Here is a 24,128-nt window from a genome sequence, read left to right as displayed (position 1 = left end):
CTGGTTTTTTTTGTTTTTTGTTTTGGTTTTTTGAGACAAGGTTTCTCTGTATTGTTTTGGAGGCTGCTCTGTAGACCAGGCTAGCCTCGAACTCACAGAGATCCGCCTGCCTCTGCCTCCCCAGTGCTAGGATTAAAGGCGTGCACCACCAACGCCGGCCTACTTCTGTCATTCTTTATCCTGCCATTATGACTAAAGGAGTCCTTATGCTAGCACCTCATCAAACACTCTGGACTTAGGACACCTCCAAACAGGTATGACACCTGACTTCACTGTTATTTAGATATACTTGACAAATCCATGGTTTTGATTTTAAGACTCTTTTTATCTCTAACCTCTTTACTTAGTTCCTAACTCAACTCTCTTCCCATATTCCATCAATCATCTTCTAATCTCACTTACCTTAGTGCACAATTAGGGCTCATATTTACTCAAAATCAGCCTGTAGACCAAGGTCACTGTCATTAGAATAACTTCCTGGTACATTCTGTAGTGACTAAACCAAGGTGGATCACCACAGGTGTTGTGCTCTACTTCCACTTTCAGATTATCAAAGCAAAGTTTGAAAACTTGTAACTGAGAACAGAATGACTATATATGAAACCCAACACAAACTTTGAAACATAACTCACCAAAATTACTAGTTTACTACTTGACTAGTCAAATGTGCTAATTAGTATGAAGTATACAAATTACTTTGAGGATTTAAATAGAAAACAAATGTGAACAGAAGATGCACTGTATTATGTCAACTGCTTTAAATGATGTACCTAAAACGCCTCCCGCGTTGCTGGTTCATTTTTGCTCGAGGAGCCACGCCATCAACAGCCATAAAGAACACTTTCCTAGGTTTAATAATTCGAAACAACACCTCCAAGTAGTGAAAAATATCAGTAAAGATTTTGTCATCTGAAATTCTGAAGTGAACATCATCATCATTAGGATGGGAACATTGATGTATAATTCCATTCATATCCAGATACAAGTTATCAAATTCTGGAATCTAAAAAGAAAAAAAAAGTTCCAGATTATTAATTATACTGGCTCTTTTAAAGCCTGGCAAAAATGATTCTTCAATGGTTCAAAACAAAAAACAAAACAAGCAAACAGGATTTAATGTATTCTGATTATAAGAACTCGAGGGGCCTCTTCTGTACAACCACAGCTATGCACAAGCAAAGTGCCTGCATCTCCAGTCTTTGAGGGATCCAATGCCCTCTTCTGGCCTCCAAAGACAATATATGCATGGGCACAAACATGCAGGCACACATACCACATACATACATATATACATGCATATAAAATATATCTTTAAAAAGTGAATAAACAGTCACAGTTGAATAAAGTAAGCAAAGAAAAGCAAACGAGAGCAACTAGGAATTCAGAAAGAAATTATGTAGTTATATAATGAACGACTTGACCTAATTTACTACGAGGAAATAATTTATTTAAAATAGGAGAACACCAGAGAAAGCACTTAGTTAATATGGCACTCAAAATATTAGTTTCCTTCATGTTTGTTACTTGACATCTTAAAGTCTCAATCTCTTCTATAAATGGGAAAATAGTGCCTATTTACATCAAAAGGTTTTATAAAAGAGGATTAGAGGTTTTACAAGTTACTTAATACCTTTTCCACTTGGTTCACTCAAACAGAGCCACTTACTTGTTATATTCGTTTTTAAAAGCTTAGATTATCTGAAAATGGAAGCAAAACAGCTGAGCTTATGTAATGGAAAGCCAGACTCCAGTCTGTCACTGTGGGGATTGGTAGGGATAGGTGGGGCATGTGCTATCTACTTTATAGAAGGTCTTCATGACTCTGGCTTTCAGTTATTATTATTATTTTGTCTAAACAAGCACAATATTGACATAAATGTATATCGTCAGAGAACTGAAATGGCTGCAACTATCCAGTGTAACCAAAGACTTTTTTTTACTAGTCTCCTTTATATATTAAATAAAGAAAATTAGCTTGAATCTAATTAGTAAACACATGCAGGTAACAATATATTTTCTCATTATTGAAAAACGGCATGCCTTGTGAGGTTTGAAGGTGGCAAGTTTTAAATTATTAAACACTTCCAACGTTTATCTAAAACTTATCTATTTTACAGAATTAAGTGACAAATAAAAAACTCTTTAAATGTTATTGAGTAACACATAGGATCACCTGAAATTAGCACCTGTAATGAGATTTTTAAAGAGCATTTAAGCCTTAGTATTTGTTTCAAGAATCTGAAAACCCGAACTGAAACCTCACTGTTTATTTCTTGAGAATGAAATAATTTATATAACATGATTCAATTTCTTTAGGAAAATAAGTATGTTTCGATAGTAAGGAACAGTATTAAAGGCAGAGTAATGAAGGGAAATCAGCCTTCAATGACTTCAAGTAATAGATTGAAGGAAACAGAAGAATGCAAGTGTATATGAAATTTCAGAATAGAAGAACATTTCTAACCACTAAAAGGAGGGTACAGAGTATTTGCCCAATCATCAGAAAACAAGACTAACAAAAGCGTCAAAGGCATGTTTTGTTTTCTTAACTACTCAGAACATAGAAGCAGGAGGGTTGCTTGAGCCCAATAGTTCAAGGTCAGCCTGAGCTGTTAAAACGCGGAAAAGTGTGTGTGTGTAAGTATTTTGATGATCTAGTGCAAGGAAAGCCCCAATCATAAACAAATAAATACTAAAATGGCAATATAAAAATACATTGTTTCAGGGGCTGGGGAGACGGCAATGGTTATTAAGAGCAGTGACTGCTCTTCAAAGGACCCAGGTTCACTTCCCAGTACCCACATGGCAGCTCACAGCTGTCTGTGACTCCAGTTTCAGGAGACCTGACACCCTCACACAGACATACATACCTACAGGCAAAATACCAACACACATAAAAACAAATAAATAAGACTTATTTAAAAAAAAAGTCTATAGGATGGCTGAGGATGGTAGCCGGTGCCTATAATCCTAACATTTGGGAGGCAGAGGCAGAAGGTCTGCAGTTCCAGTAGGGAAAATGTCTAAAAGTTTCACACAGAAGAACCAGGAAGAAAAGTTGTTTCAGATACTGCTCTAGTACTTATTTCATTGGTTCTGTAACAAATGTGGCTGACAATGGCTTTGTGACTCAATTTTCCCAGGTTTCACTTACAAAGACCAAGTAGATAATACTGTAGACTGGGTGTGGTGTGGCTGGTGGTGTATACTGGTAATGCCAGTATTTGAGAGGTGAAGGCAGGATTAAGAGTTTAAGGTCAGGCAGGCCAGGGAAACCCCACAGTAGGAGTCAGAGGGGTTGAGGACACCATGAGAACAGGGCCCAGAGAGGCTCCCAGGGACTGAAAAGATAAACACGGACCATATGTGAGTCTGAGCTAGGTGAGTCTGCATATACCTTATGATTGCGTGGCTTGGAGTTTCTGTGGAACTCCCAACAGTGGGAGTGGGGAGTATCTCTGACTTTTTTGCCTGCACTTTGGACTCTTTTCCTCCTACTGAGTCCAGCCTTGATGAGGGCTTGTGCCCAGTCTTATTGCATCTTGTTAAGCTATATTTGGTGTATATCCCTGGGAGGCCTGTTCCTTTAATTAATTTATTTTTTTAAAAAAGGAAGGCAGAAACCGGGTGTTGGTGGCGCACACCTTTAATCCCAGCACTCGGGAGGCAGAGGCAGGTGGATCTCTGTAAGCCTGGACTACCAAGGGAGTTCCAGGACAGCCTCCAAAGCCACAGAGAAACCCTGTCTCGAAAAAACCAAAAAAAAAAAAAAAAAAAAAAGGAAGGCAGAGGAGTGGATCCGAGGAGAAGAGAAGTGGGGGAGAAGCTGGAAGTTGTGGAAGGAGGGTCTGAATGTAATGTATGAGAGAAGAACAAAAGTTTAGAATAAAAGTTAAAGGTTATACAGCAGTTTCAAGGCCAATCTGTACTATATGAGACCCTGTCTCAAACCCCAAAATACTATGATTGCTATTTTAAATAAGTGAATGCATGTAACCAATTTAAAATTTTTTAGTTCATAGTAATAGTTAACAAAATTTAGCTCTTATTTTTAATATTTAGATATAATTATTTTTAAGATAAAATGTGTGTGTAAGTGCTCATGGAAGCCAGAAGAGGGTGTCAGGTCATCTGGAGCTGGAGTTACAGGTGTTGTGAACTTCCCTAGGTGATAGGAGATGTAATTCTGTTAATCTGTCTCTTATTGGTTGTTGAATAAAGCACTGTTGGCCAATATGGAAGCAAGATAGGTGGGACTAGGAGTCAAGGAGAATGCTGGAAAAGAGAGAGTCAGAGTCATCATGTAGCTGCCATAGAAGTAAGAGGTCTCGACCCTTTCTCCGGTAAGAGAAATACTTAGATGGGTTAAATACTTTAGTCAGAGCTAGCCAGCAAGAAACAAACAAACGGCCAACAGCTTCATAATAAATAGAGTGTCTTGTGTGTTATTTGGGGACTACAACGCGGCAGAGCCCAGGTGACTGGTGGGGAAAAACCAAAGCGGCTGGCAAGGAAAAGACTTCACCCTACACCTAGGACCTGGGTGCTGGGAACTGAATGCCAGTTTTCTACAACAGCAAGTATTTTAACTATAGAATCATCTCCCTAGCCTCAAACTTTTAGCTATTTTAGTATTAACAGCATTGTGCTAGATTAAAGCTGTACAGCTTTAAGAACTTATGATGCTAGTTGTATGATTTTTTTTTGTAACGAATACAGATCAAGGATATGTGTTTACCTTCTTTCCTTTCTGAACATCCTATGAGAAGCCTCAGACAAGCATAGTTTTCTAGAAAGAATGAATGGCTTGTACTAATAGGTTTTAAAAAGGAAGGCTTTCAGCCGGGCGTTGGTGGCGCACACCTTTAATCCCAGCACTCGGGAGGCAGAGGCAGGCGAATCTCTGTGAGTTCGATACCAGCCTGGACTACCAAGCGAGTTCCAGGACAGCCTCCAAAGCCACAGAGAAACCCTGTCTCGAAAAACCAAAAAAAAAAAAAAAAAAAAAAGGAAGGCTTTCTGCACATTATGCAATGTATACCCAGGGCTTTATGCATATTAGTTAAGTGCTGTACCATGGAACTAAGCCTCACTACAATTGTTATCTTCTCCCTTCTCAGTGGTGGTGCTACTGACTCTAAAACCACATCAGCAGTCCATCTACAATGAAATGAAATGTTACTAGCGGCAGGACAGGGCAGCAGTGTGGCCTCTGTCAGCAGTGCAACTTGAGGAGTTCTCTGAATCTTGGAGACACCTGGGTCCTTGCTGTCCACCACAGAAAAGACTTTCATGATGAGTGTGGCTGAAATAAAGTTAGCAACTACTTTACCAATCAGAAAGACAACAGGTACTTGAAGAGAGTCAAATGTGGGTATTGTGAGAAAAATGTATGTAGGGGTATGCAGAAGCAATAAGTGGCTAGAGGCTTGAAGCTACTCACTCTGCAACTAAGTTTAAATATTATGAGAAAGGGAGAAAAGGCATATTTTTCTTACTAGTAGATTTTTGTACTTGAAGAGATGTTTTCTAAATACACTGTGCAGGTTGGTAGGTGAAGTGAGTACAATCAGAGATAAAACATTGAACAAAATAATTCTTTACTTATCCATTAAGATCACACAGAGGCTGGATTTACAGAAGAGTTCATTAGCTACTTTAAACATCGCAACAGTGATGCTTCCTGAAAGGGGAGTAGAGCTGTAGGTGAACTTTCTTTGTGGCCACCAGCCCAAATAATGATTTGAAGATTTATTATTAATTATGAAAGCTTGGCCTTTAGCTTATGCTTGTTGCAAACTAGCTCTTATAACTTAAACTAACCTGCTTCAATTAATCTACATTCTAACACGTGGCTTTTACCTCTCTCCCATTCTATACATGTAGACAGATTTTTCTTTGAACCACCAGCTCATAAAAAATGACAGAGACTTATTATTAAGTATGAAAGCTCAGTCTATAGCTTAGGCTTGTCCCACTAGCTCTTATAACTTAAATTAACCCATTTCTATTTATCTACATGTTGCCATGTGACTCACGGCTTTTACCTCTCCTCCTGCATCTTGTTCTCTCTTTTCATCTGGCTGTGGATTCTGCTTTTCTTCTTACCAGCATTCCCTGTGCCTCGAAATCCTGCCTACCTATTGGGCCATTCAGCTTTTTAGTAAACTAATCAGAGGGACACATGTTCACAGTGTACAAAAAGATTATTCAACAACATTTCTCCCTTCTTGTCTAAATAAAAAGTAAAGGTTTTAACTCTAACACAGTAGAACTAATTATAATAAGAACAATTATCAGGTAAGAACTATATTTACAATATCCAGTTCATTGGTATTTGGCAAATTCAGAGAAAGTACTGTATTATCTAGTCTATCTTGGTGATTACTTTTTATTATAGCTCATATTGCCAACTTAAGATATCATTTTAGACCTTGAAACATTTTCTTAGATAAACAACTTACACTTTTATGTCTTTCAACCTTATACACTTTACACCTCTCCTATTTTTTTTTAATTTGGTAACACAGAAAACTGTAACTATAATTATCTTGCCTTCAAATCCACCCAAGGATAAGATATTACTTGAGTAAACATGAAGTACAGAACAAACATCTTCAAAAGCTAAGAAATGACAGAGACATCTGGTTGCCTGGACAGTCACTCAAGGTCAGTCTGTAACACTGGTGTATCCATCTTCAGCCTACAGGCCTAGAATATCTGACAGACTTTTAGGTGAGGCAGGAATTTTGAAGGACTATGCCACCTTTTCTTGACAAGTATGGTAGTTACTTTCTTTTGCATCCTGTTGTCCAATTTGGACAGCATACTGTCAGCCGTGGAGGCAAGGACATGAAAGGATAATGCAAAGCTTATCTAAGGTCCTGGCTAGAATAGTCTGTGAGGCTGGGCCATCTCATTCAGCAGCCTTGTAGCTGTTGGATGAAGAACTCTGAGGAAACTGCAACAGAGGCACTCAGAGAGGCTGGACACCTGGACCACCAGTTTTCATTGGTGTCTGGTCCCCTTGCTCTAAAAACACATAAACTTTCAAAGTTAACATATATATTTGCATTAACACAAGTATGGATTGTGTGTTGTACATAAACGAGACAAAGATGAATTTTTCTTTTATGTTTGAGCAGGTAAAATGTCACCTGTCTTGTAGTTTTTTAGGTTTATTTCTTTATGTCGGTAGCCAGGATTTTCAGAGGGTTGATCAAATCTGATCTATATCAACCTTGAATGAATCCACAGTCTTTCATTTTCTGTAGAAACAAAAGCATAACCTTGTCTTCAATGCAACATATTTTTTGGCTTCCATTTTGAAGTTAAGACATTTTAAAAATAGGTTGGTTTATTTCAGCAGTTTTCATAATCAATGTCTCTCAGCAGCTATTATTTGCTCATTAGCAATCCAATTCAAAGTCAGTAACTGACACCATATAGGATCTAGACTCTTTATTTTCCATTTTTATGTGGCTTGTCCTTTTTATATTATTTTATTCTCTCTTTAAAGACTTTATTTATAAACTATTTTTCTATGACTGTCTATATCCATTTTCATTTTTAAAGCCTGTGCATATCTTTTAAATACACTGTAACCTGTTTAGAGGTTTTGTCTGAATACAGTCTTTACTGAGCATCTATCTGCTGTGTTCTCTGATCATGTGAGGCAAATCTTAAATGCCATGTCAGTTGCTGTGTGGCTCAGCATGGAGCATGGCCCTGGTGCATGGTACTGGAGGCTGCCTCCAACCACAGGAATCAGCCAGTTGCACCTCTGTATGCTGCCGAGCCTACACAAGAGACAACAGTCACCAGGAAGCCAGCCATGTTTGACTCTGGGTTCCTAACCTTTTTTTTTTAAAGCCTCTTCAGGCCTTATGTGGCCACACGTTGAGAGCCATATGTAGAAAGATTTTTCTTTTGGCTGCCAGCTCACCAAAAATGACATGGAAACTTATTATTAATTATGAAAGCTTCACCTATAGCTTAGGCTTGTCCCATTAGCTCTTATAACTTAAATTAACCCATTTCTATTTATCTATGTGTTGCCATGGAACTCATGGTTTTGACCTCTCCTGCATCTTGCTCTCTCTGTGTCTGGCTGTGGATTTCACCTTTCTTCTTCCCAGTGTCCTCTGTGCCTGGAAATCCTATCTAACTATTGGGTGTTCAGATTTTTATTAGACCAACCAGAGTGACACATCTTTACAGTGTACAAAAAGATTATATTACAGCACATTCTACTTGCTCGATGTTTTGCTGGCATCTCTCCACCTCTCTTTTTCTCAGAGTTCCTCTCTCTCCATCTCTGGAAACCCTGTTTATTCTCTCCTGCCTAGCCACTGGCCATTCAGCTCTTTATTAACCCAATCAGAAGGCATCTTAGGCAGAGAAACATTTTTCAGTGTACAAAATGATTATCCCACAACATACAGCTTTTGTATATGGTCTGGTTAATTATATCAAAATTCCTGGGTGTCAGACAGCAAAGATAAAAATAAAAACCAAAAGATTGAGGGGAACCCTTCTGTTTATCCCCTTTATTTCCTAAGTCACTATCTTGCCTCAGAATAATATGGGTGAAAGCTGTTCCTAATTTTTTTTTTGAGACAGGATTTCTCTGTATAACACTCTGTATAACAGCTCTGGTTGTCCTGTAACTTACTTTGTAGACCAGGCTGGCCTAGATCCACCTGCCTCTGCCTCCCAAGTGTCACCATCATATGCCACTCTTTCTAATTTATAAAACTACTTTCATTTTGTCTACTTCTATCCATCAGCTGTTGAAGGGACACTAAGAGGGGCAGATCTGCTGTTTCTCATTTAGGAAATCTCAAGCTAAAGTTACTATCTTTTCTTTTCCATGAAAGTTGGTAATTTTAACTAGACTATGTTTGGCATTAGTCAACTGAATAAATATTCTCAGGTATATATATTGTTTAACATGTTTCTTTTTTTAATTTAGAGAAAGGTTTATAATTTGCTTTGCTTTCCTTTCTTTTTCAGTAATATCTGTTATTTACTTTGTTATCTCTTCTACTGTTACTTTCTCCCATTTGCTTTCTTTTCCCTCTGTGTTGAGGATAAAACTAAGGGCCTCCAACATGACAGGTAAATGTTTTTACTGCTGAGTTGCATCGCCCCACCCCCCTCAGCTGCATTCCCCTCTTGACTCATTTTAACTGTTTTTAATTTTTAAGATTTCTTCTTCCCACCTTACATTAGTTAGAGTTCTCTAGAGGAACAGAATTGACAGAATGAATCTCTCTCTCTATTACAAGGGGACTTATTAGAGTGACTTATAGATCATAGAACAGTTAGTCCAACAATGGCTGTCTCCTGAAAGAAAGTCACACAAAGCTGGGTGTCTCAGCTGGTCTTCATTACATTGGACTCCTGGAGTAGGTTCTAATCCCAGAGAAGGAATGTCTCAGCAGCAGGAGAGATGACCTTGCCTGCTGGATTGATAGACAGGCAAAAGGAAAAGCTTCCTTCTTTTACATCCTTTATAGTCTGCCACCAGAAAGGGTCCTAGATCTACAGAAGCTCTTTCTACCTCAAATGATCCAATCACGAAATGTCCCTCACAGGTGTGCCAGGCTGCTTGGTTTGATTCCAGATGTGGTCAAGTTGACAACTAAGATTAGCCATCACACACTTCTTAAAAATTTCCCCTGGAGTGTCTGCATGTATGTACATATGTGCTATCTGGTTTGTGTCCACACACCAAGGTCAGAAGTGGGTACTAGATGGGGCTGGAGAGATGGCTCAGTGGTTAAGAGCACTGACTGTTCTTCCAGAGGTCCTGAGTTCAATTCCCGGAAACCACATGGTGGCTCACAATCACCTTGAATGAGATCTAGTACCTTCTGCTGGCCTGCAGGCAGAAGGCTGTATACACAATAAATAAATAAATAAAATATTTTAAAATAAAAAAAAGTGGCTACCAGATCTTTGGAAGTATAATTACAGATGGTTCTGAGTCACTATGTTAGTACTGGGGACCAAACCAGGGTCTTCTGCAATAGCAACAAGTACTTGTGACCACTGAGTTATCTTTCTAGCCTCTCCATCTCTTGAAAAATTCTCATAGCACTATCTGTTCTTGCCCTTTTCTATCTTAGGCATCTTTTATGGAATGATTTTTTTCATTTATTTTTAATAATCTCTAGGTTCTGTTTTCATAGCTGGTAAGCACAGTTCTTTCATGGTTTATGTAATGATTTTAGTGCATGCATTTACAAGTTTTAAATGTATGTAGGAAAATTTTGTGCTTCTTTTTTTTCCTATTACAATGTTATTTGACTTTTTTCTCCGTTGTTATCTGCCATAATGGACTGACACTTCTGAAAGGTTCTCTTCCACACACTCCCAACTGCCAGTGTTCAGCCTTAGTGCATGGGCAGTAACGTGAACTCTGAGATGGGTCATTTGAGAGTAAAGTTCCAAGGCCTGGGCAGTAGAGGAGAAAAGCAGCGGACTGTTGTGTGAATCTCTGGGTTCACTAGTTGTCAAGAAAAATTCATGAGACATAACCTCTATACTTCTTTGGAGCCTAGAATCCATATTTAGTTGCTTGAGTGACTTTAGGGTCATTTCTCTTAATATTTAATCTACTATGTGGATGTAAGAAATGAAAAAAAGTACCCAAATCTTCAGCATGCAAGGGAGGACATAAATTGGGCGGAGTGCAGGACTGTGTCCATGGGCCTCATTTGAGGAAGGGTAGTACTGCCTCCCAGAGGACGTCCCAGTCAAGTGCAATCAACTTGTATTGCTTACAGCATGGAGTCAGCTTTCTTTCCACTGAAGTCAGGTAAAAATTAACAGTTGCTGGCAAAAATAAATAAATAAATAAAAATTTAAAAAAGGAAGAGGAGGAGAAAGGTAGACAAAGATTCAAAACTCAAATAATTTCTCTTGTAAGATGGCTCATGCCCGACAACCTCAGTTAGATCCCTGAACCCACAGTAGGAGAAAGGCTGACTCCTGCATGTTGTCTCCCTCTACAATACGCCATGCCATGCTCCCACATTCACACACATGTGCTGTTCATAACAAACGCTTACCAATAAAAAGGTTTTTTCCTCTCTGCAGTTTTGGAACATTAAACTCTAGAGCTTGCTATGCTAGTGCTGTTTACTGAGCCACAACCTCAGCCTCTGCCCCGCTCTCCCCTTTCTGTGGCACTGGGAGATTAAACCTCTGAGCTTCATGTAGGCTAGGCTCGTGTTCTAACACTGAGCTTCCTAAACCTCCAACACTGTTTTCAAAAGTTTTTACTTTGAGATGGTTTCTGTAAGTTACCCAAACTATTCTTAAATACATTTTGTAACCCAGTCTCTCAGTAGCTGGGATTTCAGGTCTGCCTCTTGGGGTGGGGGTGACACACATGGCATGACACTCAGTCTTTGCTTTTCTTTTTGATATAGTGTCTTACTATGTAGTTCATACTAGTCTTGAAATGTCCATCTACCTACCTCAGCTGCCCCCATGCTGGGATTACACTTTGGATCACTACTGTTGGGCAGGGAAGTAAACAAAAGCTTTTTAGTCAAAGCTGGAGAGATGGCTCAACTGTTAAGAGCACTTGTTACAGAGTACCTACCTTTGGTTCCCAGAAGCTACAAGGTGGCTCACAACCATCTGTATCTCCAGTTCCAAGGATCCACTGCTCTTTTCTGATCTCTAAGGGCACCAGGCATGCTATGCATTGGTACATAGACACACATGTAGGCAACCCACTCATACACACACACACACACACACACACACACACACACACACACACACACACACAAAGAAAGAAAGTAAGAAAGAAAACTAACTAACTACTAAATAAATAAAATGTGGCTGGGTAGTGGTGGCACATACCTTTAATCCCAGCACTTGGACAGTCAGATCTCTGTGAGTTCAAGTCCAGCCTGGTCTACAGATCGAGTTCCAGGGCAGGCTTCAAAGCTATGACAGCCTGTCTCAAAAAACTAACTAACTAACTAACTAACTAACAAACAAACAAACAAACAAACAAACAAACAAACAAATAAATAAATAAATAAATGTAGGCCATTTGGCCTCAGTCTGTTTATTTTTTATATTAACTGAATTTTCTTGAGCTTTAGAATGAGTAGGGGTTCAGATAAGCTTCAATTTAGTTTTCTTTTGCAGTTTTTAGTAAGTTTTAAAATATGATAGCTTTTTCTGAAAGATCCCTTGACTCCAATTTTTCCTAATTTTCATCTGACCATCTTCTCTCTATTTCCAATGTTCCTCCCATGACATTTACTTTATTCTGTGACAACATTCACTTTACTCTCAGCTGTTTCTCCTTAGGGTGTACTGTGTCCCATGATGGTTACTTGGTAGGTCAGGTTTGAGTGTACATGTGGGTTACTGCTTATTCTTCTGATGACTCTTCACTCAGTCTTAAAAAGAATACACCCTCTCCTCCCAGTTTTTTGTTTTTTTTTTGTTTTTGGTTTTTACGAGACAGGGTTTCTCTGTATTGTTTCGGAGGCTGTCGGTCCAGCCCAGCCTCGAACTCACAGAGATCCGTCTCCTCCCAGTTTTAAAGACTGTTATTTAATTGGCTAGCATAGTCTTTTTTGAAACTAACAGGGTAAGTTTATGGAGCTCTGTTCAAAAGTTCATCAGTTGTTTCTTCCGCTTTGTCTTCTAACCCTGCCTTGAGTCTATTGGTCCTTTGCCACCATCTAGTAGTATTTTGAACCAGTAACATGGGGATACTGTATCACATGGCTTGTTATAATTGTTTTATGGACTTTAAACTTTGTTATCTAGTTTCCCTTTTTATTTTCATGTGAGGATTCAAAGACTGTGTTGATAACAATCCTCTCTCTGGTCCCCAAACCTATTCCTCTCCATTCTGTCCCTCTAGGTACTCTCCTGCTCACCCTGTCACCCACACAGCAGGCCAAAGGTCAACTCTGGAGTTTTCCTTAATTCACTTTATTTTTTGAGACAGGATCTCTCAGTGAACCTGAAGCTCACTAATTCAGTGGGACTAGCTGGCCAACGAGTCCTTAGGACCCACCTGTCCCTGCTCTCCAGTGCTGGTGTTACAGTACCCTATGCCACCCCCAGCTTTTAGTGGGTTCTGGGAATCCCAACTTTGATCCTTCTTTCTTAGTCGCCCTTTTTTGATCTCTTTTTAATAAAATATTTGTGGATGGCATTACCTTGATACACCTAGCCTTTATATACGTGTGTGTGTGTGTGTGTGTGTGTGTGTGTGTGTGTGTGTGTTTTGCCTTCACGTATGTCTATGTATAATGCTCTGCAACTGGAGTTACAAACAATTGTGGGCGCCAGAATCAAGCCAAGGTCCTTTTAATTACCGAGCCATCTCTCAGTCCCTTATTTATTTATTTGTTTGTTTGTTTGTCTGTTTAGAGTTAGGGTCTCACTATGTAACTCTGGCTGGCCTCAAACTCAGAAATCTGCAAGCCTCTGCCTCCAGAGTGCTGGGATTAAAGATACCATGCCATGTTGGTGCACCAGGCTTTACAGTGTAATTTTAAAGCAGTCCTTACTTTCAATTTCAATCTATCTTGCTGTCCATGTCATAATGTTGCTTTTAGTGAGTTTTGTTTTTGCAACAATATTCCTCAGTATAGAGAATCCAAGATATTTTATTGTTTTGTTTTGTTTTTTCGGTTTTTCGAGATAGGGTTTCTCTGTGGCTTTGGAGGCTGTCCAGGAACTCACTCTGTAGACCAGGCTGGCCTCAAACTCACAGAGATTCACCTGCCTCTGCCTCTCAAGAGCTGAGATTAAAGGCGTGCGCTACCAACGCCTGGCTCAGTCAAGCTTTAATAAATAATATATTACTACATATGCCAAGTTTCATGAGAACTTATTAAAAAATACCTTTCCAGAGACTAGACTTCATCATTATCCTTCCAAGTACCTTAACAAACAAAACAAAAACCCATATAATTGATAGCTCTTAGTACTAACACAGTGCTACTTATCACAAATAATTCAATTAGCTATACAAGTTTCAAAAACGAGTTCTTTTTTTCTGTAAACCAAAGTCGTTATCAAAGTCATTCAATGTGACATACTAAATTATCATTCTACGTCTAGCTCACCTATTAGAACACTTGTTTTCTCTCCTCTGCTATTTAAACATGCAAATATATTCCAATACATAGATATACAAATACACACGTTTAGAACTCACATAATCGCTGTTGTGGGGTCATTACACAACAACTATTAGTAATAATGTTTCGAGCTTTTTCTGCCACATCAAAGCCGCTAAGCACCATGCACCCCACCTCCCCATCCCTGCGATCCATCTAAACGTTTTGTTCGTTTAGACAAAAGGGGGGTCGGCACTGTTTGGGAGCTAACAAGAGTATCAAAAGGTATCACAAATACGAGTCACAGGCTACATCAATCGGTTCGGGCGTCGGGGTTAGAGGCAGCTCTTTACGCTGGAATACTAGGCGATTCCACCGCAGGGACGTTTGTTAGTGCTTGTACACAGGTCTGGTGCTTTGCGTGGGGCGAGAGACCCGGGGAAGCATCCCACTCAGCCTTGCAGCCTAAGGCGAAGCCAGTTGCAGCTCCCAGGAGGACAGAGGGCTCACTAAAAGCCTCCTCACTAAGGGCTCCTTTGGAAGTCGCGGAAAGCTCTCCCAGGTGGAGCTCAGACCTGCCGTAAGCAGCTGGCGCGGCCACAATGACCAAACCTGCCTCTACCCGGTGCGGCTCACCGGGAGGCCGCCAAGCCTCTGTCCTCCGCATCTTCTCCTGTCCCGCTGCTGACCAGCACCGCTGGCAGCTGGAAGGCCCGGGTCCCACAGCGCAGAGAGGGCCGCGGGCCCGCCTTTTGCGCCGCGGCCTGTGCTCACCCACCTGATGCTCCTTCACCACTTCGCTGAGGCAGGGATACCGCTCCGAGATCCATCGGTAAAACTTGGGGACTCCCATTTTGACCGTCGACACTAATTCCAGTCGGTGCAGAAACGAAACCAAACGCCCCGCCCGGGCCTACGCCACCACCTCAGGCCGTCGCTCGGAGGATGACAACACAAGGTCCGCCAGACCATAGAGCAAGCCGCAGGCCTAGAGGGGCAGGACGGTGCCGGTGGGCGGGGCGTCCTGCCTACCTCGCTGCCTTTCCGAACTCGTTGGTGGCGGCGCTAGAAGCGTGATTGCAGTTGTCAGCTCAGTTTTGAAAATGCCAATTAGTAGAGGTGTGGACTTGCCGATGGTAGGAAAAAAGTTAAAGGACAGTAGGGTGAATGGATTGGTTAGTTTTATGCAACTTGACACATGGCGGAGTCATTGGGAAGAGGAACCTCTGAGAGAAATGCTGCCTCCAGATTGGCCTTTGGGAATATTTTTGATTAATGATCGATGTGGAGGGCCCAGGTCGTTGTGGCCTGGTAACGTCCCTGGGCAGGTGGTCCTGGGGTGTATGAGAAAGCCAACTGAGTGAACAAGCCCGAAAGCAGCATTCCTTCGTGGCTGCCGAAAGTTACTTTGATGTTGAGATGTGGAAGCATAAGCCAAGTAAACCCTTTCCTTCCCAAGTTGCTTTTGGCCACGACGTTTATCACAGCAATAGAAACCCTAAGAGATGGTATTGGATAGTGGATTTTGTGCTGCGGGCCCGTCCTCCTGGGATCGCTAAACTATTTTCCAACACGAACTGGAAGAGATCTGGTTCGTTTGTGAGGAGAGTTATTATTTTCTGAGTAATGTAAATCTACATTGGAATTTCTTTTAAAGAGTAATTTTCCAGCGTTTCGAGACTGGGGTTTACTCCCCTCACCTCAATTTTTGATACTGTTTCAAAACAAACCCATAAAACCCCCCAAAACGTGGTGTGGCCTTACACACCTATAAATCCCAGCATTTAGGAGGCATAGGAGCATCGTTTAAGGCCATAGCAAGTTCAGGGAGATGCTGGACAATATGAAAGCCTATCCCAAACCAAAACTCAGAAAGCCTGGTGTGGTATGCAAGTCTTAATCTCAGAACTTGAAGGATGAAGGCAGGAGGGTCAGTCAGGAGTTCAAGGTCATCTCATCAACACAAGTTTCAGACTAGTCTGACCTACAAGAGAATTTGCATCAACTAAACAGGACAAAAGCCACCATGAACATCTCTGTACAGGTCTCTATCATCATGTGCCTTTCATTAGTTTTATCGCATTCTTTCCTTTGGTACTGCCTGTCTTCCATGATTGGGATTTGGACAGCATCCATCTTTAGTCAAGAACCTTCCATTTATGTAACTTCAGTCTCCATGCAAGGACTATATAGAGTAGACTCATTCTCGTGCACTCTCTTCTTAATGTGTACAAACTCACACACTAAAACTGTTATATTGTTTTGTTGAGCCTATGTAGACCAGATTAGTCTCAAACTCAGAGATCCACTTGCCTCTAACACCCAAGTACTGAGATCAAAGGTGTGCACCACTACATCCAGTTTGTTTTAAAATGTCTCCAAATCTCATGGTTTTTAAAATTAGGTTAGATTTGTAAAAGAAAAATGTTATTTTGCTTTGGGGAAATGAAAACCAGTTTGAATTATTTAGATTTAAAGCACTAAATACTGAAAATGATTCTTAAGAAGAATGACGTTGTATATCACTTTTATGAAAATGGATGGAGATAATTATATTTCATGAATTAAGTCAGTGTCAGAAGGATAACATTTTCTTTCATTTACGGCTCCTAGATTTTATATAGCTACTCAAAATCATATAAGTATATTAATGATAGTCAATGCTATAGGAAAACAATGTATTTATTTACGAGAGAGAGAGAGAGAGAGAGAGAGAGAGAGAGAGAGAGAGAGAGAGAGAGAGAGAGAGAGAGAGAGAGAGAAAGTGAGAGTCGTACACCAGGAGTTAGAAGCGTGGCTGGCTTCCAGGAGAAAAGGGAGGTTCCTTTTTCTTTCACTTCCTTTTATATCTACCTGTGTCAGTTTACATGTCCCCGCCCTCATGGACGGATAGCTTTGTGGGGTTCACTCCTACAATTCCCCTTTTAGTCTAAATAGAAGATTTAAATTTGATACAAACTCAAACATATACAACATATATACATAGAGGGTGATAATAATCTACTTATCCTAAGCTAAACATATCCATTCTGGGCGGATAGCTTTGTGGGGTTCACTCCTACATAAGTATATGTGACATGAAAGCAGAAACAACACTGTTGAGGGGAATAAACGGGATTGAGGCAGAGAACAGCAGGAAGAATGGAAGGAAGTTTTCAATATACATTATATATTTGTATGAAATGATTCTTATACTATATATAACAAATATACATCAGTACAAATTACCTAATTAAACATGTCTATATGAACAAACCACCAAAATCAAATTAAAATGGCTAAAAAGCACACACATGCCCCCACCCACCCACAGAGTATTGAAATTACCCTGTCCTTAACTGTCAGTATCAAGTTCTGGGTAGTAAATTGTATGTTCAGTTTTCACATTCATACCTTCTGGCTTATTATGTTTTACTTCATTATAATTTTACCCACAGGGGGAAAAAAGCAGAGTTCTATTTGGCAATTTTCCATATATATGTAATAAATGTATTATTTTGCAATTCTTTTCATTTTAATATATAAGAAAATGTACAGAAAAAACCCAAATACATTCAAAAGTTTAGATTTTAAAACCTTACAGAATTTTAAGTGTTGTGTTTTCTATGACCATTGTACTGCGTATTGTGGCACACTAACACACTAACAGCATGGTAGTGTTTTTAAAATTACAGAATGTTGGGGTTGAGCTGCGGCTGAATGGTAGAACATATATCCCTAGCATGGTTCAATCTTCTGTACTGTATCACCAAAATAAATAAATGAGTAACTACAAAATTCACATTCATGTTTCTTCAGTTTCTCTCCCATGATCACTTTTCATGTATATTACAGAGCTTTATGGAGTGAATTTAATGATGTGCTATATTCCCTAAGGGCAGAAGAGGTATCTCTGTGTACAGGTCCAGTCCAGTTCCTGCCCACAACTAAAGTCAATATAACTTTGTTGCTGTTCAAATGAAAGGAAACCTTATGCTAACACTTTGAAAAAGAAATTGATAAAAAATACAAAATGAAATTAGGTTGGCTGATTCCTTGTTTTTTGATCATCAGAATATTCTATTTCTCGATTTGGAATATGCAAGTATGCACTAAGAAAGCAGTGTTTAAGAATTGAATGCATTTCTCTGTGAGTTCAAGGCCAGCCTGGTCTACAAAGCAAGTTCCAGGACAGCTAGGGATACACAAAGAAACTCTGGCTTGAAAAAACACACACACAAAAAGAATGGAATTCATTATTTTAAATACAATCAAATACAGTCTTTGAAATAATTTTATTTTACATATATGGGGTCCAACCAAGGTACATCTGACATAGTAAGTTTTCATCAGTAGCTTCTTGTATGAGGTAATGCACATGTCCTTCAATAGATAATGGCAACCCTGTTACTCTATTTCGGGTTTTGATTACACCTTGTAGTCGTTGTTCAATGTCAAGAACATGGGTCTTGGCCTAAAAAGATATAAAAAGTCGTTACAGCTACAGACCGAATAACAGGTAATGCTGGTAATTTGGAGTTTCTACTTTTTTCACTACTTCATTAATGTTAGTGCTGTTTTATTAAACAATATCCCATTTGTAGCAATAAAACAAATCCAGTTAAATTGAGATGCTGATTTTGATGTTTACAATGGCTAACATCTACTAATGGGCCATGTTTCTGTAAAACACCAGGTAACTCTACACATCCCAATTCCAGAAAGGTAATACTTTAAAATATCTGTTTTGAGGGCTAGGTGGTAGCTGGCTGGTGGAATGCATGTTTGTTTAGTAGACAAGAGACCAAGTTCTATTCCTTTCCACTATCAGAAACAAAATAAAGCAAACAAAAGGCAACCTATTTTGAAATGTTAGTTCTTAAGTATTTCAGTGAAGATTCTAATGAATTTGATGGCTGATAAATTTACATTAGTGCATGCAAATGGAATTTTAAGTAAACTATTTAGAATTCTTTACAGCTTCTTACAAAAAAGCACACCAGAAGCAAAATTGAGAATGATGTTATTAGAAAAATAATTTTCAGAATGAGGATGAAGCCTGGTGGTGTTGAAATTAATTAGTGCATGTACTTAGCAGACACAAGGCCTTGGGTTGAATTCAGCATCAAAGTGAAGGGTGGAGGAGAAAAAGACTCCTCAGTGTATTTTTGTCCACTTGGAGGTTGTAACTAATTTTAGATTTCAGAGTAATCAATTGCTGTGGAAAATCCTTTTGAACACTGAAGATTTGTCACTGTAATTGGTTTAGCCACTAGCTCAACAGGATATAGGTGGGAAAGCCAAACTAAGAATGATGTGATAAAGAATGGAAGATTCAGGGGAGTTGCCAGAGGGAGCAGGGGATGAACGTGCCATGCTAATAAAAGGAACTGCCACAGGGCAGAGCATAAACAAGGAATATGATTAACTTAAATGTAAGAGGTAGCTAGTAACAAGCCTGAGCTATTAGCTAAGCATTATAATTCATATCCAGCCTCTGAGTTGGTTATTTGGGACAGGCCAGTCAGGACAGGAAATGTCCATTTACTATCAATATTTAAGTTGCCAACAGTAATATTTGGAATCAGATATCATCTAAAGAGAGAGAAATTTCAGCTTATGCCAAGCTGCAGCTTTTACTAACCTTTTCATTGACAACTTCCCCAGTTTCATTCAGTGGTGCTTTGGAATGTCCTTTTACTGGTTTACTCCATTCCACGAGAGGATCATGTAGAAAAGTCTTTAAGACACTAAAATTGAAACATATAATAATGATAAATTCTTTACCTCTGCAAAAAGGAATCTTACTAAAATCAATATTTAAAAATAGAATAAAGGAGGAATAGAAAGATAAGGTAATATCATAAGTTCTAGGACTATACTACATTTTAAGATAGTTTATGTGAAATTATTTTGGGGGTGTTGAGGGGGCAGGGGGAAAGGGAAGGTAAAGAAGATAGGGTAAGGGAGAGTCAGGTGTTTTGGGGGGAATAATATGAATTCTGTGTGACATCTCAAGATCCATACTGTTCCCTGTTAAATGGGTATTTATTAACTTATCTTCTACCATGTTCAAGGAATATACAATACCTTCAGTTATCATACAGACTAAGCCCACACCTTTCTTCTGTGCTTGGTTAACTAAGATTTCAGTCACTTCAAAAGGTATTTTGTGACTTTACTAGAAAAAAGTGTGCTGTGTGTATGCTCTCTTAATGACTCATAACATGATTTCCTCTGAGTGAAATATTCCTTTGTCCATGTTTAACAGAGTATTCTCCCATAATATCTAAGTTCTTTAAAAATATGTTTTTCTCGCCGGGCGGTGGTGGCGCACGCCTTTAATCCCAGCACTCGGGAGGCAGAGGCAGGCGGATCTCTGTGAGTTCGAGGCCAGGCTGGACCGACAGCCTCGAAAACAATACAGAGAAACCCTGTCTCGAAAAACCAAAAAAAAAAAAATGTTTTTCTCAACTGGGGAGCTGATTCAATCAATAAGATGCTTGCTGTACAAGCCTCAAGACCTTAATTCTGATTTCTAGCACCCATGTAAAAGGGTAGGAGCAGCAGTGCATGTCTATAATTTAGCCACTGAGGAGGTGGAGATGGTGGTGACTGGAACTCAGTGTCCAGCCAGTCGACCAAATAAGTGAACTCCATGTTCAGTGACAGGCCCTACCTCAAAAATTAAGTGCAAAGCAATTAATGAAGACAGCTGATGCTGACCTGTGGCCTCCACATGCACAACACTAAATTAAAAGTGAAAGACTGACTGCCTTATCTCTAAGATCAGCAAAATTCCCTTTCCTCCATGTTGATTAAACCTGGCAATTAAGCCAACAAAAAGAAAGAAAAAGCATTATCTGTAGCTTAGTTGCTGTTGTAGAGGGAAAACCTTTAGGTATTCACAGAGTAACTACTTAGAGCAAATGAAATCCCGTAGGCTTCAGGACAAGAGCAGCTGTACTTCCGTAAACTAGCAATCAACACCAGAAATAAAACTGACAGAAAAATTGTGCATGACACCTGTGTGGAGGGCAGAGCATAATCTCAGGGGTTGGCCCTAAGACTCCGTCCACCTTTCTTCTGAGACCAAGGGGTCTCTCACTGGCAGACTTTGCCATGTGGGCCAGACTAGCTGCCTAGCACCTCCAGTCATCTGCTTGTCTCCACTTCCTGTCTCACCACTGACGGGGTCACAGGTGCCTGCCACAACACCCAGCTGTTTACATGGATTCTGGGGATGTGAACTCAGATCCCCATGTTTGTGAGGCAAGTGCTTCTAAGAATGAAACTTTTGAAAAAATGGGTGTGTGCACACACAGAGTACAGATGCCTAGGGAGTCTAAGACATGAGCCCCCCCCCGTTCCCCTGGAGCTAGAGTTACACGCAGTTGTCAGCTGCCTCACATAGGTAATAGGAACTCAATTTGGGTCCTCTACATACAAGAACAGCATGTGTTCTTAACCACTGAGCCATTGTTCTACCCTCAGGAAAGCAATTTTTACAAGTGGTTAAGAGCACTGGGGGCTTTTCCCAGCACCATCATGGCAGCTCGTAACTACATATGACTCCAGTTCAAAGGATCAAACACCCTCTTCTGACCTTCACAGGCACCATGCACACATGTGGTGCATAGACATTCATTCAGTCAAACACCACTACACATAAAATAAAAAGGTAAAAAATGAGAGAAAATATTTGTTTATCATATATATACCACAAGGTTCTTGTATCCAGAGTAAGTAAAGAATTCTTATAACTCCTGGATAAAAAACAACCCAATTAAAAAACAGGCAAAGGAGACATGCAAAGTGGTATGCATCTATATTTCTAGCTGCTAGAGATGCTGAGGCAGGATAGATTGAGTCCAGGAGTTCAAGGACAGATTAGGCTAACACAGCAAGAAAATAATATACTAATGATATGAATATATATTTATAAAAAGAAGACATACAAATGATAATAAGGGAATAAAAAAACCAATGCTGAACATTCATGTTTGTGGAGGAAGTCCTGTGATTATGTCAATAAAGTACTGTTGAGCCAATAGGAATCTAGATAGGTGGGACTAGGCGTCCAGGAGAACTCTGGGAAGGAGAAACACAGGGAGTCGAGATGTAACGCCATGGGATAGGAAGCCCGAAAACTTCTCTGGTAAGAGACATACTTAGATTAACAATTATGGGGTAATTACTTAAGTCAGAGCTAGCTAGTAAGAAACAAGCAAGGCCAACAGCTTCATAATTAATATAGCCTCCTGTGTGTTTATTTGGGACTGATGCGGCTCTAGAACCAGGCTGGCGGGAAGGCTTCTCTCAAGGAAAAAGCCTCCCTTTACACATGTTCATTTGGAAAATAGAAATTAAAACTACAACAGAATACTATTTCATCCCCAGTATGATGATTTAAAAATAATAATGACATCTTCAGTATTGGTAAAGATGTGGAAAATGGAATTGCATACACATTACTAATGGAATTATAGTTTTTACAGCTGCTTTGGAAAACAGTGTGATGGTTATTCAAAGTACCACCATTCAACAGTTCCACTCCCAGGCATACACAAAAGAACTGGTAATATTCATCCACGTAGAGCTTTAGCACAAAGTTCATAGCCATGCTATCAATAATAGACAAAAGGTGGGACCAATACAAACATTTCTATTAGCTGATGGTTGAATAAATAAAAGACCGTATCATTCATATAATAAAATACTACTTGGTGCCGGGCGGTGGTGGCGCACGCCTTTAATGGCAGCACTCGGGAAGCAGAGGCAGGCGGATCTCTGTGAGTTTGAGGCCAGGCTGGACCAACAGCCTCCAAAACAATACAGAGAAACCCTGTCTTGTAAAACCAAAAAAAAAAAAAAAAAAAAGAAAAAATACTACTTGGTAATTAAAAAGAATGAAGTAATTACACATGATGAATCTTAAAACCACTGTCATATGAAAGAAGACAGACACAAAAGGACACAAATTATATGACCAAACTGACATTAATATCAACAGTAGGAAATCCAGAGATAGGAGTGGGTTAGTGGAAGAAGAAAGGAAGAAGTTGAGAATGATTGTTAACACCTCCTCAAGTATCTTATGGGGCAGGAGAGGTGACTTAGCTGTTAAAAGCTAGGCTCACAACCAAAAAAAAAAAAAAAAATATATATATATATATATATATATATATACATATATATATAGGAAGTGTTTTGTGTCAGGTATTGAAAATATTTTAAAATTAGAGAATGCTAATGAATTAATAATTATGGACTATACCAAAACCCACTGAAAATCAGGGTATATTTTTTGGGGGGGGATAGAGGGCAGACCTTACTGTGTAGCACTGCCTGGCTTGGAATTCAGTATGTAGACCACCAGGATGGCTTAGGACTTGAATTATTCTTCTGCCTCTGTCTCTTGAGTGGGATGACAAATGTGGACCATCATGCTAAGACTAAGTTATTACCTTTTAAAAATATACTTTAGCTAACACAGAGTGGTTTCTATATAAAGAAAATGTATCAAGGGGCCAACATTTACATTCAAGGTCACTAGTAAGTTATTTACAAAGCACAGATGATTACCTCATTAAAGGTTCTCTCTGATCCCTCATCAGCCTCAGTGTAACTTCACATGCTCTTCGAAACAGACCCTCTGTTCCCATAGGACCCATTCCATTAACCATATTATGAGTCAGCCGAAATGGTACAATTTCTGGAACTTCAAAAGTTTCTCCCTTTAAAACAAATAATTTTATTATATTTATTGTATTGTAATAATAAACTCATGAAACACTTGTTCAAAGGGTTTGGAACTTCATGTCTAAACTCCTTTAGGGAGGCAGAAAAAAATACCCTCCAAATATTTATGTAATTACATTAGAGGAATCTCTTGAAAAGAGCCATATAACTCTACCTTTATAAGTGAATTGATTCACTTTCTTCAATTTAGTATACTGAATATTGGTATAAAGATTATTTATGCATTCAATATTTAGTTTCAATAATAACATAATTATTCTCATGTCTGTC

The 24,128-nt window shown here is 39.4% G+C and overlaps 2 protein-coding genes across 5 annotated transcripts in view; both read right to left on the bottom strand.

Annotated features, from left to right (window-relative positions):
• The window catches only part of Xrn1 (5'-3' exoribonuclease 1), a 96,914-nt gene extending 81,844 nt beyond the window's left edge, over window positions 1-15,070 (bottom strand). The window contains exons 1-2 of one of the 4 annotated variants that reach the window (XR_005874676.1): window positions 14,896-15,070; window positions 771-1,003 (exon numbers count right to left, since the gene is read on the bottom strand). Coding sequence is in view for 2 of the 4 variants with exons in the window: in XM_040739578.1 (XP_040595512.1) it covers window positions 771-1,003; window positions 14,896-14,970 (308 nt within the window). In the remaining 2 variants the exon portion in view is untranslated. The remainder of the gene's footprint in view (window positions 1-770; window positions 1,004-14,895) is intronic. The other 3 variants (XM_040739578.1, XM_040739577.1, XM_040739579.1) reach the window with 3 other exon arrangements.
• A 3,302-nt stretch (window positions 15,071-18,372) lies between these two features.
• Window positions 18,373-24,128, bottom strand: part of Atr (ATR serine/threonine kinase) — a 97,553-nt gene continuing 91,797 nt past the window's right edge. The window contains exons 45-47 of the mRNA XM_040739930.1: window positions 23,682-23,833; window positions 19,741-19,846; window positions 18,373-18,570 (exon numbers count right to left, since the gene is read on the bottom strand). Coding sequence (XP_040595864.1) covers window positions 18,397-18,570; window positions 19,741-19,846; window positions 23,682-23,833 — 432 coding nt within the window. The 3' untranslated portion in view covers window positions 18,373-18,396. The remainder of the gene's footprint in view (window positions 18,571-19,740; window positions 19,847-23,681; window positions 23,834-24,128) is intronic.

Source organism: Mesocricetus auratus, unplaced genomic scaffold (assembly GCF_017639785.1).
Source record: "Mesocricetus auratus isolate SY011 unplaced genomic scaffold, BCM_Maur_2.0 Super-Scaffold_100691, whole genome shotgun sequence".
Classification (NCBI taxonomy): domain Eukaryota; kingdom Metazoa; phylum Chordata; class Mammalia; order Rodentia; family Cricetidae; genus Mesocricetus; species Mesocricetus auratus.
This window is presented reverse-complemented; position numbering and strand designations above follow the sequence as displayed.